At 48.4% G+C, this 16,585-nt stretch overlaps 1 protein-coding gene across 4 annotated transcripts in view; it reads left to right on the forward strand.

The window, feature by feature from the left end:
* The window catches only part of LOC110503785 (schwannomin-interacting protein 1), a 337,443-nt gene that overhangs the window by 310,567 nt on the left and 10,291 nt on the right, over positions 1–16,585 (forward strand). For all 4 annotated transcript variants that reach the window (XM_036961845.1, XM_036961846.1, XM_036961847.1 and 1 more), the window contains one exon: positions 12,765–12,883. In XM_036961845.1, the coding sequence (XP_036817740.1) occupies positions 12,765–12,883 (119 nt within the window). The remainder of the gene's footprint in view (positions 1–12,764; positions 12,884–16,585) is intronic.

Consider the following 16,585-nt stretch of genomic DNA (forward strand, 5'->3'; position numbering starts at 1 on the left):
ATGACTTATAATAATGGCTGGAGCGGCACGAATGGGATGGCATGAACCACATGGAAACCATGTGTTTGATGTTGTTGATACCTTTCCACTGCATCCATCCCCACGTGCCTGTCCTCCCCAATTAAGGTGCCACCAACCTCCTGTGCTGTGGAGAGATGAGACTGAAAATGTAACAAATTGAAGAATGAAAGTCATGTTTTTTTTACCTGACAAATATCTCCATGGTCCGGAACATTCATTTACTTTTTATTTAACTATTGTCCCTCCCTCCCAACATTCCAACCTTCACCGTGACTTAGTGGTTAAAGGAGGTCAGTCAGCACCTGGGAGAGAGAGATTGGTCAGTGTTTGAGAGGGGAATCATTTTCTTCAGCTTTCCCAAGCCAAAGGAAAAAGTTAGGGGAAGCTCTCCTTTGTGTTTGAGGTTCAATTCCAGTCAATTCAGAAAGTCAACCACATTCCAATTCCATATTTTCCTCATTAAAAAGCATTGACGAATTCGTGTACTTCCTGAATTGACCCCAAATCTGACACACACACACACACACACACACACACACACACACACACACACACACTCTCTCTCTCTCTCTATTGAGCTTGAACAGATGCTGTACACCTCTGGATTGTGTGTGTTGTCTCGTGTTCATGTGTAATTATATTCCTTCTGCTCACTTTATTTCAGTGGGTTGGACAGACAGTGGTTTTGGATCAGGGTCAATTCTCCAGTTTTACCTTGACTGTGAGGGAACACAACTTCCTCTGTCCTCAGTCTCCTTGTCAGTCATTCACACAGACACAAAAACATACACTGATGTGCCAACTCAAATGTGCGGTCCTGATACTGTATGCACTCAATTTCACCCACGTACTGTACTGTGGGCCTGCTCTCTCATACACACATGATAGGTTTATATGAATGGAGCACTAGAGTTTGGTAGCTTATTCAGCTTTTTAAGAGGGCAAAGTCAAGGACTGTGTGAAGTAACAAACACTGGACGCAGTCACTCACTCACACACACTCACTCACATACACTCACTCACACACACTCATTGCTTTCCAACTGTCCCGGGGAGCAGCAGCTGTCCTCACATTAGAGTGTGAGAGCAGAAAAAACACCAGTGTGTGCCCTCTCTCTCTCTCTGTCTCTCTCTCTCTCTCTCTCTCTCTCTCTCTCTCTCTCTCTCTCTCTCTGTCTCTGTCTCTGTCTCTGTCTGTATCTGTCTCTCTCTCTCTGTCTCTCTCCCTCTCTGTCTCTCTCTCGCTCTCTCTGTCTCTCTCACGCTCTGTCTGTCTCTCTCTAGCTTCGGTTCTGAGGGAGGCTAGGTTACACGTTAACCAGCGTATACTGACCCACTAGCTAGGTGTGTGGTAGAGGGGGAGCGAGAGGGGGGGAGTGAGAGAGACGGAGGGAGGGAGGGAGGGAGGGAGGGAGGGAGGGAGGGAGGGAGGGAGGGAGGGAGGGAGGGAGGGAGGGAGGGAAGCTCTGGGGAACACAGACTGTGCTGGAATGGATGACGTCATCTGTCAAGCCTCTTGCCCTTTACCTCACTGATGACTACAAACTCAAAGAGGTAAAGCACATGGAAGTAATGTTGTCTGTGGTTATCTATCTTTCTGGTATTGTAGTACTACATGTTTTACCAGTGTAATGGCACTCGTATAAACAGTGTGTGTGAAGTGAACAGAAGGGTCTCTTGCTGACTGAAAAAAATGCTCTTAGTTTCCTTCCTGAGTTTGTGAGTTTGACCCCCCCACACACACACTCTACAGTCAAGGCATCAGCGTGCTGAGACACTGGTATGGTGTTGGTGTGGGACGTAATGTGATGATTGTGGATGACAATGTGGACGTAGTGGAGACACTGTAATGCGTAGGTGATGTGGGACGTAATGTGAGGATTGTGGATGACAATGTGGACGTAGTGGAGACACTGTAATGCGTAGGTGATGTGGGACGTAATGTGAGAATTGTGGATGACAATGTGGATGTAGTGGAGACACTGTAATGCGTAGGTGATGTGGGGTGTAATGTGGTGTTAGTATGTGATGTAATGCTGTGATAGTGGTATTGGTTCTCGTACAGCAGAAATCTCTAACACACTATGGGTTCATTCCTGGTCATGCTGCTAGTCTCTCTGAGGAGGCAGCGTTGCACGAATCTGAGAGTCTTGGCTCTCAGATTCGTGTTGAAGCATGCTCTCATTGTACTCTCAGGTCAAACACACACACGTGACTCTCTGGGTTATTGTCCTGGCCAAATCCTCTCCACCAAACACCCCCTTCAATACCCCTCCCCTCACATCTCTCTCACCTTCTCTCTCTCTCCATTCCTGTGATACGCTCCCCCCTTCTCCCTCCTCCCTCTCTACTGCTGAGCTCCTGCTGCGTTCTGTTCAGACTGACAGGGCCAGCTTGGCGTGACCTGTGTTTGAACTGTACCAGGGTTCAGAGGCCAAGTCCCCTATCAGGAGAGGAATGCAGAAACCAGCAGGTCTCACATCTCAGATAGCAGACACGGAGAGGTTACAGACACACACTCACACACACACACACACACCATTGTGACCTAGGATATCTGGAGGGTTGTTATTGGGTCAACTGTAGATATGCAAGGTCTCTTGTAAGGCCACCGGACAAAAACGTGGATGAAGGTTTGACTTAAACAAGGGTTTCCTTAAGAACTGTGCAAAAAGAGTGTTTTGAAGTAATTAAGGACCATAAAGTTTAAGAACACCCTCACACACATTCTCAGTGGACATACTGACCTGATTGGTGTGTTTATGTGTGAGGTCAGTGCTCACGCCTGGGAAACTCCTCATAGTGAATCCTCTGAGCCAACAACACTGCCACGCTGATTGAAACTGCATTACACAAACGGGCATACTATTTCTCTCAGTCACACCATCAACTGTACTTTTGCAGCATTTGTTTCTTTTCTGTCCAACACTCACACACACACACACACACACACACACACACACACACGCTCCCTCACACCCTCACGGGACCTGGCGTGTGCGGGTGAACAGGCGGTGCCTGTCTCAGACTGGGGTGCGAGGCCAATGGTAAGCCCCCCTCTCCTCCAATGAAAGGCCTCCATTGTCCAGAGTGAGGGAGCGCTGTGGCAGAAGAATGAAGGAAAGCAGGAAAGGAGAGGATGGTAGAGACGGAGGGGAGAGCAGGGGAGGAGAGGATGGTAGAGACGGAGGAGAGAGCAGGAAAGGAGAGGATGGTAGAGACGGAGGGGAGAGCAGGAAAGGAGAGGATGGTAGAGACGGAGGGGAGAGCAGGGGATGAAAGGATGGTAGAGACGGAGAGGAGAGCAGGGGAGGAGAGGATGGTAGAGATGGAGGGGAGAGCAGGAAAGGAGAGGATGGTAGAGACGGAGGGGAGAGCAGGGGAGGAGAGGATGGTAGAGAAGGAGGGGAGAGCAGGGGAGGAGAGGATGGAAGAGACGGAGGGGAGAGCAGGGGAGGAGAGGATGGTAGAGACGGAGGGGAGAGCAGGGGAGGAGAGGATGGTAGAGACGGAGGGGAGAGCAGGGGAGGAGAGGATGGTAGAGACGGAGGGGAGAGCAGGCGAGGAGAGGATGGTAGAGACGGAGGGGAGAGCAGGAAAGGAGAGGATGGTAGAGACGGAGGGGAGAGCAGGAGAGGAGAGGATGGTAGAGACGGAGGGGAGAGCAGGGGAGGAGAGGATGGTAGAGACGGATTGGAGAGCAGGAAAGGAGAGGATGGTAGAGACGGAGGGGAGAGCAGGAAAGGAGAGGATGGTAGAGACGGAGAGGAGAGCAGGGGAGGAGAGGATGGTAGAGACGGAGGGGAGAGCAGGAAAGGAGAGGATGGTAGAGACGGAGGGGAGAGCAGGGGAGGAGAGGATGGTAGAGACGGAGGGGAGAGCAGGGGAGGAGAGGATGGTAGAGACGGAGGGGAGAGCATGGGAGGAGAGGATGGTAGAGACGGAGGGGAGAGCAGGAAAGGAGAGGATGGTAGAGACGGAGGGGAGAGCAGGAGAGGAGAGGATGGTAGAGACGGAGGGGAGAGCAGGGGAGGAGAGGATGGTAGAGACGGATTGGAGAGCAGGAAAGGAGAGGATGGTAGAGACGGAGGGGAGAGCAGGAAAGGAGAGGATGGTAGAGACGGAGAGGAGAGCAGGGGAGGAGATGATGGTAGAGACGGAGGGGAGAGCAGGAAAGGAGAGGATGGTAGAGACGGAGGGGAGAGCAGGGGAGGAGAGGATGGTAGAGACGGAGGGGAGAGCAGGGGAGGAGAGGATGGTAGAGACGGAGGGGAGAGCAGGGGAGGAGAGGATGGTAGAGACGGAGGGGAGAGCAGGGGAGGAGAGGATGGTAGAGACGGAGAGGAGAGCAGGGGAGGAGAGGATCGTAGAGACGGAGGGGAGAGCAGGGGAGGAGAGGATGGTAGAGACAAAGGGGAGAGCAGGGGATGAGAGGATGGTAGAGAGGGAGGGGAGAGCAGGGGAGGAGAGGATGGTAGAGACGGAGGGGAGAGCAGGAAAGAAGAGGATGGAAGAGACGGAGAGGAGAGCAGGGGAGGAGAGGATGGTAGAGACGGAGAGGAGAGCAGGGGAGGAGAGGATGGTAGAGACGGAGGGGAGAGCAGGGGAGGAGAGGATGGTAGAGACGGAGAGGAGAGCAGGGGAGGAGAGGATGGTAGAGACGGAGAGGAGAGCAGGGGAGGAGAGGATGGTAGAGACTGAGGGGAGAGCAGGGGAGGAGAGGATGGTAGAGACGGAGGGGAGAGCAGGGGAGGAGAGGATGGTAGAGACGGAGGGGAGAGCAGGGGAGGAGAGGATGGTAGAGACGGAGGGGAGAGCAGGGGAGGAGAGGATGGTATAGAAGGAGGGGAGAGCAGGGGAGGAGAGGATGGTAGAGACGGAGGGGAGAGCAGGGGAGGAGAGGATGGTAGAGACGGAGGGGAGAGCAGGGGAGGAGAGGATGGTAGAGACGGAGGGGAGAGCAGGGGAGGAATGGATGGTAAAGACGGAGGGGAGAGCAGGGGAGGAGAGGATGGTAGAGACGGAGGGGAGAGCAGGAAAGGAGAGGATGGTAGAGACGGAGGGGAGAGCAGGGGAGGAGAGGATGGTAGAGACGGAGGGGAGAGCAGGGGAGGAGAGGATGGTAGAGACGGAGGGGAGAGCATGGGAGGAGAGGATGGTAGAGACGGAGGGGAGAGCAGGAAAGGAGAGGATGGTAGAGACGGAGGGGAGAGCAGGAGAGGAGAGGATGGTAGAGACGGAGGGGAGAGCAGGGGAGGAGAGGATGGTAGAGACGGATTGGAGAGCAGGAAAGGAGAGGATGGTAGAGACGGAGGGGAGAGCAGGAAAGGAGAGGATGGTAGAGACGGAGAGGAGAGCAGGGGAGGAGATGATGGTAGAGACGGAGGGGAGAGCAGGAAAGGAGAGGATGGTAGAGACGGAGGGGAGAGCAGGGGAGGAGAGGATGGTAGAGACGGAGGGGAGAGCAGGGGAGGAGAGGATGGTAGAGACGGAGGGGAGAGCAGGGGAGGAGAGGATGGTAGAGACGGAGGGGAGAGCAGGGGAGGAGAGGATGGTAGAGACGGAGAGGAGAGCAGGGGAGGAGAGGATCGTAGAGACGGAGGGGAGAGCAGGGGAGGAGAGGATGGTAGAGACAAAGGGGAGAGCAGGGGATGAGAGGATGGTAGAGAGGGAGGGGAGAGCAGGGGAGGAGAGGATGGTAGAGACGGAGGGGAGAGCAGGAAAGAAGAGGATGGAAGAGACGGAGAGGAGAGCAGGGGAGGAGAGGATGGTAGAGACGGAGAGGAGAGCAGGGGAGGAGAGGATGGTAGAGACGGAGGGGAGAGCAGGGGAGGAGAGGATGGTAGAGACGGAGAGGAGAGCAGGGGAGGAGAGGATGGTAGAGACGGAGAGGAGAGCAGGGGAGGAGAGGATGGTAGAGACTGAGGGGAGAGCAGGGGAGGAGAGGATGGTAGAGACGGAGGGGAGAGCAGGGGAGGAGAGGATGGTAGAGACGGAGGGGAGAGCAGGGGAGGAGAGGATGGTAGAGACGGAGGGGAGAGCAGGGGAGGAGAGGATGGTATAGAAGGAGGGGAGAGCAGGGGAGGAGAGGATGGTAGAGACGGAGGGGAGAGCAGGGGAGGAGAGGATGGTAGAGACGGAGGGGAGAGCAGGGGAGGAGAGGATGGTAGAGACGGAGGGGAGAGCAGGGGAGGAATGGATGGTAAAGACGGAGGGGAGAGCAGGGGAGGAGAGGATGGTAGAGACGGAGGGGAGAGCATGGTAGGAGAGGATGGTAGAGAGGGAGGGGAGAGCAGGGGAGTAGAGGATGGTAGAGAAGGAGGGGAGAGCAGGGGAGGAGAGGATGGTAGAGACGGAGGGGAGAGCAGGGTAGGAGAGTATGGTAGAGACGGAGGGGAGAGCAGAGGAGGAGAGGATGGTAGAGACGGAGGGGAGAGCAGGGGAGGAGAGGATGGTATAGAAGGAGGGGAGAGCAGGGGAGGAGAGGATGGTAGAGACGGAGGGGAGAGCAGGGGAGGAGAGGATGGTATAGAAGGAGGGGAGAGCAGGGGAGGAGAGGATGGTAGAGACGGAGGGGAGAGCAGGGGAGGAGAAGAACATATCTTATCAATGAGGGTTTTCACAAGAGAAAATTGCTTCTCAAATTTAAGGAAAAACACAATTTAGCACAGTGGTGTTCCTCAAAATCTAATTTAGGAGCTGTAGCACATTTCAAAGGACCAGGAAATGAAGTCATTTAACAGAACTTTGGGGACTGGGGGCATGTACGACTCTCTGATAGATACACACATATACACACACACGTACACACACACAATGTCAAGCACTTCGGAGGGGAGGCTTTGCACACAAGTCATTTTGGTAACAACACAGACCATTGCAGGGAATGTTTGTTTGACGGAGAAGGAGAGGAAAGCTCTGTGGCAAACCTTAATTGACTGACAGGAAAGGAGAGAGGTTCAAGTGAGAGAGATGGGTCCATTTGCTACCCCCACGGTCACAGACATCTATGTGGAGTACTCGCCACCTCTTTGAGGGGTTTATGATGCTGAACATGATGATATCTGAACCCGTTCTCTCTCACGCCTCCGTCCATCAGCGATGACATAGTTAGCTAGTTAGTTATGGGGCTTAACGTGAAGGAAGGTAGTCCTGTTGGAAGGTGTGACGTGTAGAGGGGTTCTACTATGGTAGAGTGTTGTTCTTCCAGAAGGGGTCTGCTTGCTTCCCATCTGAAACAGTTCAGAACAGTTTGTGAATATATCATGACAACATTTTGTAACGTTTTGGGGGGGCTGTTTGTGCACACAACATTTTACCCCGAGGCAATCTGAAGTTCGGTAACCGAAGTCTACGCCCCTTCGTCGGTGATTGGTCAACAGTAGGGATTCTTCAATTAAGTGTTTGTTGTCATTCAAAGATAGACGACTCATTTTCATGTTTTAAAAAATTATAATAATAGGATTGTAGGAATGTAGGCTATCCCTATGCCAACACAACACATACAGTACAAACACACACACTCACACCAAACCCCCACATTACAACCTGACATTCCAATACAAATACCACCTACCACCTAACATAAGTATCCCCACCACCCATGAGGCTAACACTACAATGGCTACTGTCACTAACACCTCTCTGTTGTAACTCAAGAGCCCTTGTCTGTTATTATGGCAATCACAGCAACTCAGGAGCACCTCCACTCAGCACTGACACCTGCTGGTCAGACATGGAACAGCAGCCACTCAGTGTTACAACACCACGGCACTGTCCTGTACAGGGAGTTAGAAGGGGTTTGTGTGTGCATGTGTGTTTATTTGCTGTCAAACAGACTGTGATTGTTAGTATCTGAGGAGTGGTAAAGTGATGCTGTTAAGTGTCCTCATCTTGCCTCCCCCAGTACCCCTCGTCACACTCAGTCACACACACACACATACAAGCACACAAATGCCATGCCATGCCTCCCTAACCATGCCAGGGAGGGAGGGAGGGAGGGAGGGAGGGAGGGAGGGAGGGAGGGAGGAATAAAGGGTTGGAGAAGGCCTGTGAGATCAAGAAAGAGAAAGGGTGAGAAATGGAAGAGAGATGGAGAAAGAGAACCCATGTTTATGCTTATTTATTTTCCCTTCTGTACTTTAACCATTTGTACATCGTTACAACACATAATACATAACACATATAAATAATATGATATTTGTAATCTTTTGGAAGTTCTGTGAGTGTAATGTTTACTGTTAATTTTTATTGTTTATTTCACTTTTGTATATTATCTACTTCACTTGCTTTGGCATTGTTAACATGTGTTTCCCTTGGCAATAAAGCCCCTTGAATTGAATTTAATTGAAATGGAGAGAGGTTGAGGACAGAGTTAAAGAGAGGGATAACACTCAAGGCTTCTGCCATCTTCTCCGTTGCTCCCCTCACCTCCTTCCCCCTCTCCTCCTTCCCACTCACCTCCTTCCCCCTCTCCTCCAAAGCCTTCTCTAAAAGCTCTCCTCTCCACCTTTCTCTGAACCTCTCCCCTCTCTCCTGTTGTCTGAAAGGCCTGCTCTTTCTCAGGGCCTTTAGAGAGGGTCAATATTTCCCCCCAGACACTCCTCATCCTCGAGGAGTCCCAGCCCCGGCACCAACACATACACACTGCACTCTGTATCTGACTCTGGTACCCATTTGACTTCCCATCACCACCTGTAACAACAACAGTCCTGTAGTGGCCTTGAACAGTCTAAACTCTCCCACTGTGTTGTCTGTCTGCTGATAGGCCAGGTTACTGTGGCTGAAAGCCTAGCCCAAGGAGTGTGAGAGAAGGCCTGTCTCTACACAATTCTCTACACACTTTTTCTCAGGTGTGTGCTCAGCAGGGTGCAGGGTGCCATTCACAGGCGACTGGTGGCACCTTAATTGGGGAGGAGGGGTCATAGTAATGGCTGGAATGGAATATATCAGAGGGTAGTGCGAACGGCCCAGTACATCACTAGGGCCAAGCTTCCTGCCATCCAGGACCTCTATACCAGACGGTATCAGAGGAAGGCCCTGAAAATTGTCAAAGACTCCAGCCACCCTAGTCATAGATTGTTTTCACTGCTACCACAGGGCAAGCTGTACCGGACTGCCAAGTCTAGGTCCAAGAGGCTTCTAAACAGTTTCTACCCCCAAGCCATAAGACTCCTGAAATGGCTACCCAGACTATTCACATTGCGTGTGTCCCCCCCCCCCCCCCCCCCCCCCCCCCCCCCCCCCCCCCCCCCCCCCCCCCCCCCCCCCTCTCTCCACACCACTGCCACTCCCCAGACTGAAGAAATGGCATCAGTTTTACGGGCTCCTAACCAATTGTGCTATTATGTGGGGGGTTTTCCGCATCATTTGTAACTTATTTTGTACATAATATTTCTGCCACCGTATCTTGAGAGCTTCTGGATTACAGGACAGCGACCACTCACCTCGGATTAGACAAAGATTTTTTCTTCAACAAGCAGGAAGCACAGGATGTACTTCAGACACCCGACAAGGCCAACATCCCTGTCATTGGCAAGAGGAAGAGACGCAGGTACAGGGGGCACAGAAAGCTGCCTTTACCGTCAATATTACTTGCCAACGTGCAATCATTGGACAATAAATTAGACGAGGTACGATCACAAATATCCTACCAACGGGACATCAAAAACTGTAATATCCTATGTTTCACAGAATCGTGGCTGAATGACGACATGGCTATTCAGCTAGCGGGATATACGCTGCACCGTCAAGATAGAACAGTAAGACGAGGGGGGACGATCTGTGCATATTTGTAAACAACAGCGGGTGCACGAAATCTAAGGAAGTCTCTAGATTTTGCTTGCCTGAAGTAGAGTATCTTATGATAAACTGCAGACCACAATATTTGCCAAGAGAGTTTTCAGCTATACTTTTCGTGGCAGTTTATTTACCAACACAGACAGATGCTGGCACTAAGACCGCACTCAGCCAGCTGTATAAGGAAATAAGCAAACAGGAAACCGCTCATCCAGAGGCGGTGCTCCTAGTGGCCGGAGACTTTAATGCAGGGAAACTTAAATCAGTTCTGCCTAATTCTTCCGATGACATTGAGGAGTACACCACATCAATCACTGGCTTTATCAATGCATCGAGGACGTCGTCCCCACAGTGACTGTACGTACATACCCCAACCAGAAGCCATGGATTAAGGCAACATTCACACTGAGCTGAAGGGTAGAGCTGCCACTTTCTAGGTGTGGGACTCTAACCCGGAAGCTTATAAGAAATCCCGCTATGCCCTCTGACGAACCATCAAACAGGCAAAGCAAAAAGTAAATACAGGTCTAGGATCGAATCGTACTACACCGGCTCCGACGCTTGACGAATGTGGCAGGGCTTGCAAACTGTTACAGACGACAAAGGGAAGCACAGCCACGAGCTGCCCAGTGACACGAGCCTACCAGACAAGATAAATCACTTCTATGCTCGCTTCGAGGCAAGCAACACTGAGGCATGCATGAGAGCATCAGCTGTTCCGGATGACTGTGTGATCACACTCTCCGTAGCCGATGTGAGTAAGACCTTTGAACAGGTCAACATTCACAAGGCTGCGGGGCCAGACAGATTACCAGGATGTGTGTTCCGGGCATGTGCTGATCAACTGGCAGGTGTCTTCACTGACATTTTCAACATGTCTCTGATTGAGTCTGTAATACCAACATGTTTCAAGAAGACCACCATAGTCCCTGTGCCCAAGAACACTAAGGCAACCTACCTAAATTACTACAGAAACTGCTACTCTCTGTTTATCATATATGCATGGTCACTTTAACCATACCTACATGTACATACTACCTCAATCAGCCAGACTAACTGATGCTTGTCTGTAGCCTCGCTACTGCTATCGCCTCGATACTGTATATAGCCTCGCTACTGTATATAGCCTCTCTACTGTATATAGCCTCGATACTGTATATAGCCTCGATACTGTATATAGCCTCGCTACTGTATATAGCCTCGCTACTGTAAATAGCCTCTCTACTGTATATAGCCTCTCTACTGTATATAGCCTCTCTACTGTATATAGCCTCTCTACTGTATATAGCCTCTCTACTGTTATAGCCTCGCTACTGTTATAGCCTCTCTACTGTATATAGCCTCGCTACTGTATATAGCCTCTCTACTGTATATAGCCTCTCTACTGTATATATCCTCTCTACTGTATATAGGCCCTCTACTGTATATAGCCTCGCTACTGTATATAGCCTCTCTACTGTATATAGCCTCGCTACTGTATATAGCCTCGCTACTGTATATAGCCTCTCTACTGTATATAGCCTCGATACTGTATATAGCCTCGCTACTGTATATAGCCTCGCTACTGTATATAGCCTCGCTACTGTATATAGCCTCTCTACTGTATATAGCCTCTCTACTGTATATAGCCTCGCTACTGTATATAGCCTCGCTACTGTATATAGCCTCTACTGTAAATAGCCTCTCTACTGTATATATCCTCTCTACTGTATATAGCCTCGATACTGTATATAGCCTCGCTACTGTATATAGCCTCTCTACTGTATATAGCCTCGATACTGTATATAGCCTCGATACTGTATATAGCCTCGCTACTGTATATAGCCTCGCTACTGTAAATAGCCTCTCTACTGTATATAGCCTCTCTACTGTATATAGCCTCTCTACTGTATATAGCCTCGCTACTGTATATAGCCTCTCTACTGTATATAGCCTCGCTACTGTATATAGCCTCGCTACTGTATATAGCCTCTCTACTGTATATAGCCTCTCTACTGTATATAGCCTCTCTACTGTATATAGCCTCTCTACTGTTATTATTCACTGTCTTTTTTACTGTTGTTTTATTTCTTTACTGATCTATTGTTCACCTAATACCTTTTTTTTTACTTAGAAATTGCACTGTTGGTTAGAGCCTGTAAGTAAGCATTTCACTGTAAGTGAAATTGGAGGAATCACCTGTTGTATTCGGAGCACGTGACAAATAACCTTTGATTTGATTTGTTGTCATCTATGCATAGTCACTTTAATTAACTCTACCTACATGTACATAGTACCTCAACTAACCAGGGCCCCCACACATCGATTCTGTACCGGCTCCCCCCTGTATATATTGTTATATTTTACTGCTGCTCTTTAATTACTTGTTACTTTTATCTCTTATTCTTATCCATATTTTTTAAAACTGCACTGTCGGTTAGGGGCTCGTAAGTAAGCATTTCACTGTTGTATTCGGCGCATGTGACTAATTTGATTTGATTTGAACACATGGTTTCCATGTGTTTGACACAAATCTATTCACTTCATTCCAGCCATATGAGCCGTCCTCCCCTCACCAGCCTCCTGTGGTCCCATTAGCACATATGAGTGTTCCTCCGGGTGTGAGTGTGTTAAGTGCTGCCAAGGCTGTCTGGGTCAAAGGTGGGAATTCCTACTGGAAAACAGGCCCAAGAGGCAGACATGCTTATAGTGCTATTAGACAGGGATGCTCTGTGGTTTTGGGAGGTGTGTGTTTGACTGCATGAGAGTCTGCGTGTGTAAGATGGAGAGGGAGAGAGTGCCCGGTGAAATTGTGTTGGACTATCTTTCTCACATACATCTGCACCACCTAGTGGTGAATATTATAACTGTCAGTTTCCCTCCTCACAACCTGGTTACTGCTAAACTCATGGGGAAGTCTTCCGTCCTATTATTAGCCTCCTTAACCCTCTGCCTCTCCCCTCCAGGCCCAAAAGAATGAGAGGGAGTCCATCCGGCAGAAGCTGGCCCTGGGTAGTTTTTTTGACGATGGGCCGGGTATCTATACCAGCTGCAGCAAGAGTGGCAAGCCCAGTCTGTCCTCACGGTAAGAGACATCATGTGACCTCTATAATAAGCTGTACGTCAATCCCACAACGTCAACAATACACACAGACACAAGCATGTACACAAACACAGAAGCACACACACACACACACACACACACACACTACTACCCTATGTACATAGACATGGAATCACTGGTCACTTTAATAATGGAACACTAGTCACTTTAATAATGTTTACACAGTTTTACTCTTTTCATATGTACAGTATATACTGTATTTTAGTCAATGTCCCCCCGACATTGCTCGTCCTAATATTTATATTTTTCCTTAATTCCATTGTTTTACAATTAGATGTGTGTGTGTATTGTTGTGAATTGTTAGATGCTACAGCACTGTTGGAGGTAGGAACACAAACATTTCGCGACATTCTCAATTGCATCTGCTAAACATATGCATGTGACCAATAAAATGTGATTTGACTCAACAATTCCCATATAACCGTGTAACCGACAGTTAATGAAGAAGGCTGTCATGAAATGACATAACCATTATAACCATTTAAAAACTACCAGCTGCCTGAAGACAGGAAGGACGGCCGGGCATTCGTGCGGTTTCCGCCGTCAAGTGGACTCTTAACAACGTTAGGTTTCTTGCTGAAACAAGTCAATTCATCTTCGGGAAGACTAGGCAATGCCCCCCCACAATGCAACAACAGCACACGTAGAAATAGAACGAATAGAACGGGCTTGGAACCTCTCACCATGACTGAAACACTCAGGGGTACACTCGCAATGGCTGCCTGTTATTGTGATGCAATACTTTCCATGGTAATGTAGAATGTTCATTCAAACGATGCTAACTTATGTGGCTCATGCAATTCAATGTTTTTTTTTGTAATGTCAGTTGAGTTGAATCAACAAATCACAGCACATATTTGATTTATTTCCTGTTTTGCTCCTATGGTTACACTCACAATTGCCGCCAGTTCAGCCATTATGCCATCATTGACTACATCATTGAACATTCATTACAGTGCCTTGCGAAAGTATTCGACCCCCTTGAACTTTGCGAACTTATGCCACATTTCAGGCTTCAAACATAAAGATATAAAACTGTATTTTTTGGTGAAGAATCAACAACAAGTGGGACACAATCATGAAGTGGAACGATATTTATTGGATATTTCAAACTTTTTTAACAAATCAAAAACTGAAAAATTGGGCGTGCAAAATTATTCAGCCCCTTTACTTTCAGTGCAGCAAACTCTCTCCAGAAGTTCAGTGAGGATCTCTGAATGATCCAATGTCGACCTAAATGACTAATGACGATAAATACAATCCACCTGTGTGTAATCAAGTCTCCGTATAAATGCACCTGCACTGTGATAGTCTCAGAGGTCCGTTAAAAGCGCAGAGAGCATCATGAAGAACAAGGAACACACCAGGCAGGTCCGAGATACTGTTGTGAAGAAGTTTAAAGCTGGATTTGGATACAAAAAGATTTCCCAAGCTTTAAACATCCCAAGGAGCACTGTGAATGCAATAATATTGAAATGGAAGGAGTATCAGACCACTGCAAATCTACCAAGACCTGGCCGTCCCTCTAAACTTTCAGCTCATACAAGGAGAAGACTGATCAGAGATGCAGCCAAGAGGCCAATGATCACGCTGGATGAACTGCAGAGATCTACAGCTGAGGTGGGAGACTCTGTCCATAGGACAACAATCAGTCGTATATTGCACAAATCTGGCCTTTATGGAAGAGTGGCAAGAAGAAAGCCATTTCTTAAAGATATCCATAAAAAGTGTTGTTTAAAGTTTGCCACAAGCCACCTGGGAGACACACCAAACATGTGGAAGAAGGTGCTCTGGTCAGATGAAACCAAAATTGAACTTTTTGGCAACAATGCAAAACGTTATGTTTAGCGTAAAAGCAACACAGCTGAACACACCATCCCCACTGTCAAACATGGTGGTGTAAGCATCATGGTTTGGGCCTGCTTTTCTTCAGCAGGGACAGGGAAGATGGTTAAAATTGATGGGAAGATGGATGGAGCCAAATACAGGACCATTCTGGAAGAAAACCTGATGGAGTCTGCAAAAGACCTGAGACTGGGACGGAGATTTGTCTTCCAACAAGACAATGATCCAAAACATAAAGCAAAATCTACAATGGAATGGTTCAAAAATAAACATATCCAGGTGTTAGAATGGCCAAGTCAAAGTCCAGACCTGAATCCAATCGAGAATCTGTGGAAAGAACTGAAAACTGCTGTTCAGAAATGCTCTCCATCCAACCTCACTGAGCTCGAGCTGTTTTGCAAGGAGGAATGGGAAAAAATGTCAGTCTCTCGATGTGCAAAACTGATAGAGACATACCCCAAGCGACTTACAGCTGTAATCGCAGCAAAAGGTGGCGCTACAAAGTATTAACTTAAGGGGGCTGAATAATTTTGCACGTCCAATTTTTCAGTTTTTTATTTGTTAAAAAAGTTTGAAATATCCAATAAATGTCGTTCCACTTCATGATTGTGTCCCACTTGTTGTTGATTCTTCACAAAAAAATACATTTTAGTTTTAGTTTTATATCTTTATGTTTGAAGCCTGAAATGTGGTAAAAGGTCGCAAAGTTCAAGGGGGCCGAATACTTTCGCAAGGCACTGTATATTTCTATGGCAGCACACAGAGCAGAGTAGAGGAGAAAATGTGTGGTGGGGCCATTTGAACGGTTTTAACGATGACCGCGGTCATTTGGCTGGCCAATTACGTCATCCAAAATTCCATGACAGTCACAGCCCTACCCACACGCACACATACAGACACAGATCAGTTTCACCCTCAGTCCCAGTCCCTGTTCTTGAGAAGCAATGGCATCGCTCTCTTTATGTGGGTGGGCACTGTCACTAGAGTGAAATTGCAGGTTACTGGACATTACTCTGACAGAGTCAGATTTGACCTTTTCTTAATGCCTGTAACTATGTCTGTCTCCTGGAACTCTGTATAGGGCCATCTCCCCAACACAGACAGACTCCTGCTCTCTCCCTCTGAAACCACTGTTCACTGTTGAGAGTAAGGGACATTTCCTCTCTCTTTCTCTGCATCCCGGCACTGTGGATTTCACTTCCCAAAATGCACTCCTACACACACCATCAACCTTACTGTTAGCAGCCTTCCATGATACACACACATGCAGTCATACACACAGAGACACTCGCACAGTTCATTCATCTGAAACTATGAAATAAGCATATGAGAATTCTCACTAAAGCAACTCTTATGGGGTGCACTCACGGATGGATAAGTTAGATACGTCCATGAACTGCTTAACTAATTCCAAGGATCATTTTGATGCTCCTTCCTCTGAAACTACCAATCGATTACTCTGGTCTGGTTAAATCTGGACTGATTGGATCCAGGCTGTTTAATCGATCAGGTTTTCTCTACATGTGTTTGTAATTACTGCTTGAAAGAAGCCGATTATTGATCCAGAGTGGTTTGATCCAGATCTTACAGGACTCAGGTCTTCTGAGGTCTAGAGAGCCGTCGGAGTCTAGCTGATTGGATCGAACCCAAGTTAGAGCAAGAGAGGGAGGAACGGAGTAGACACAGACATACTTATTAATGCTATGCAAGGCTAGCCACTATTACAGTTCTATCACAGACACACTGAGACATCAGTGGAGAGTTAGAGGAGGGTTTGGCCTGAGTGGAAAACTAGATGGGACTGTTATTGAGTTTCTT

Source organism: Oncorhynchus mykiss, chromosome 24, assembly GCF_013265735.2.
Source record: "Oncorhynchus mykiss isolate Arlee chromosome 24, USDA_OmykA_1.1, whole genome shotgun sequence".
Lineage (NCBI taxonomy): Eukaryota > Metazoa > Chordata > Actinopteri > Salmoniformes > Salmonidae > Oncorhynchus > Oncorhynchus mykiss.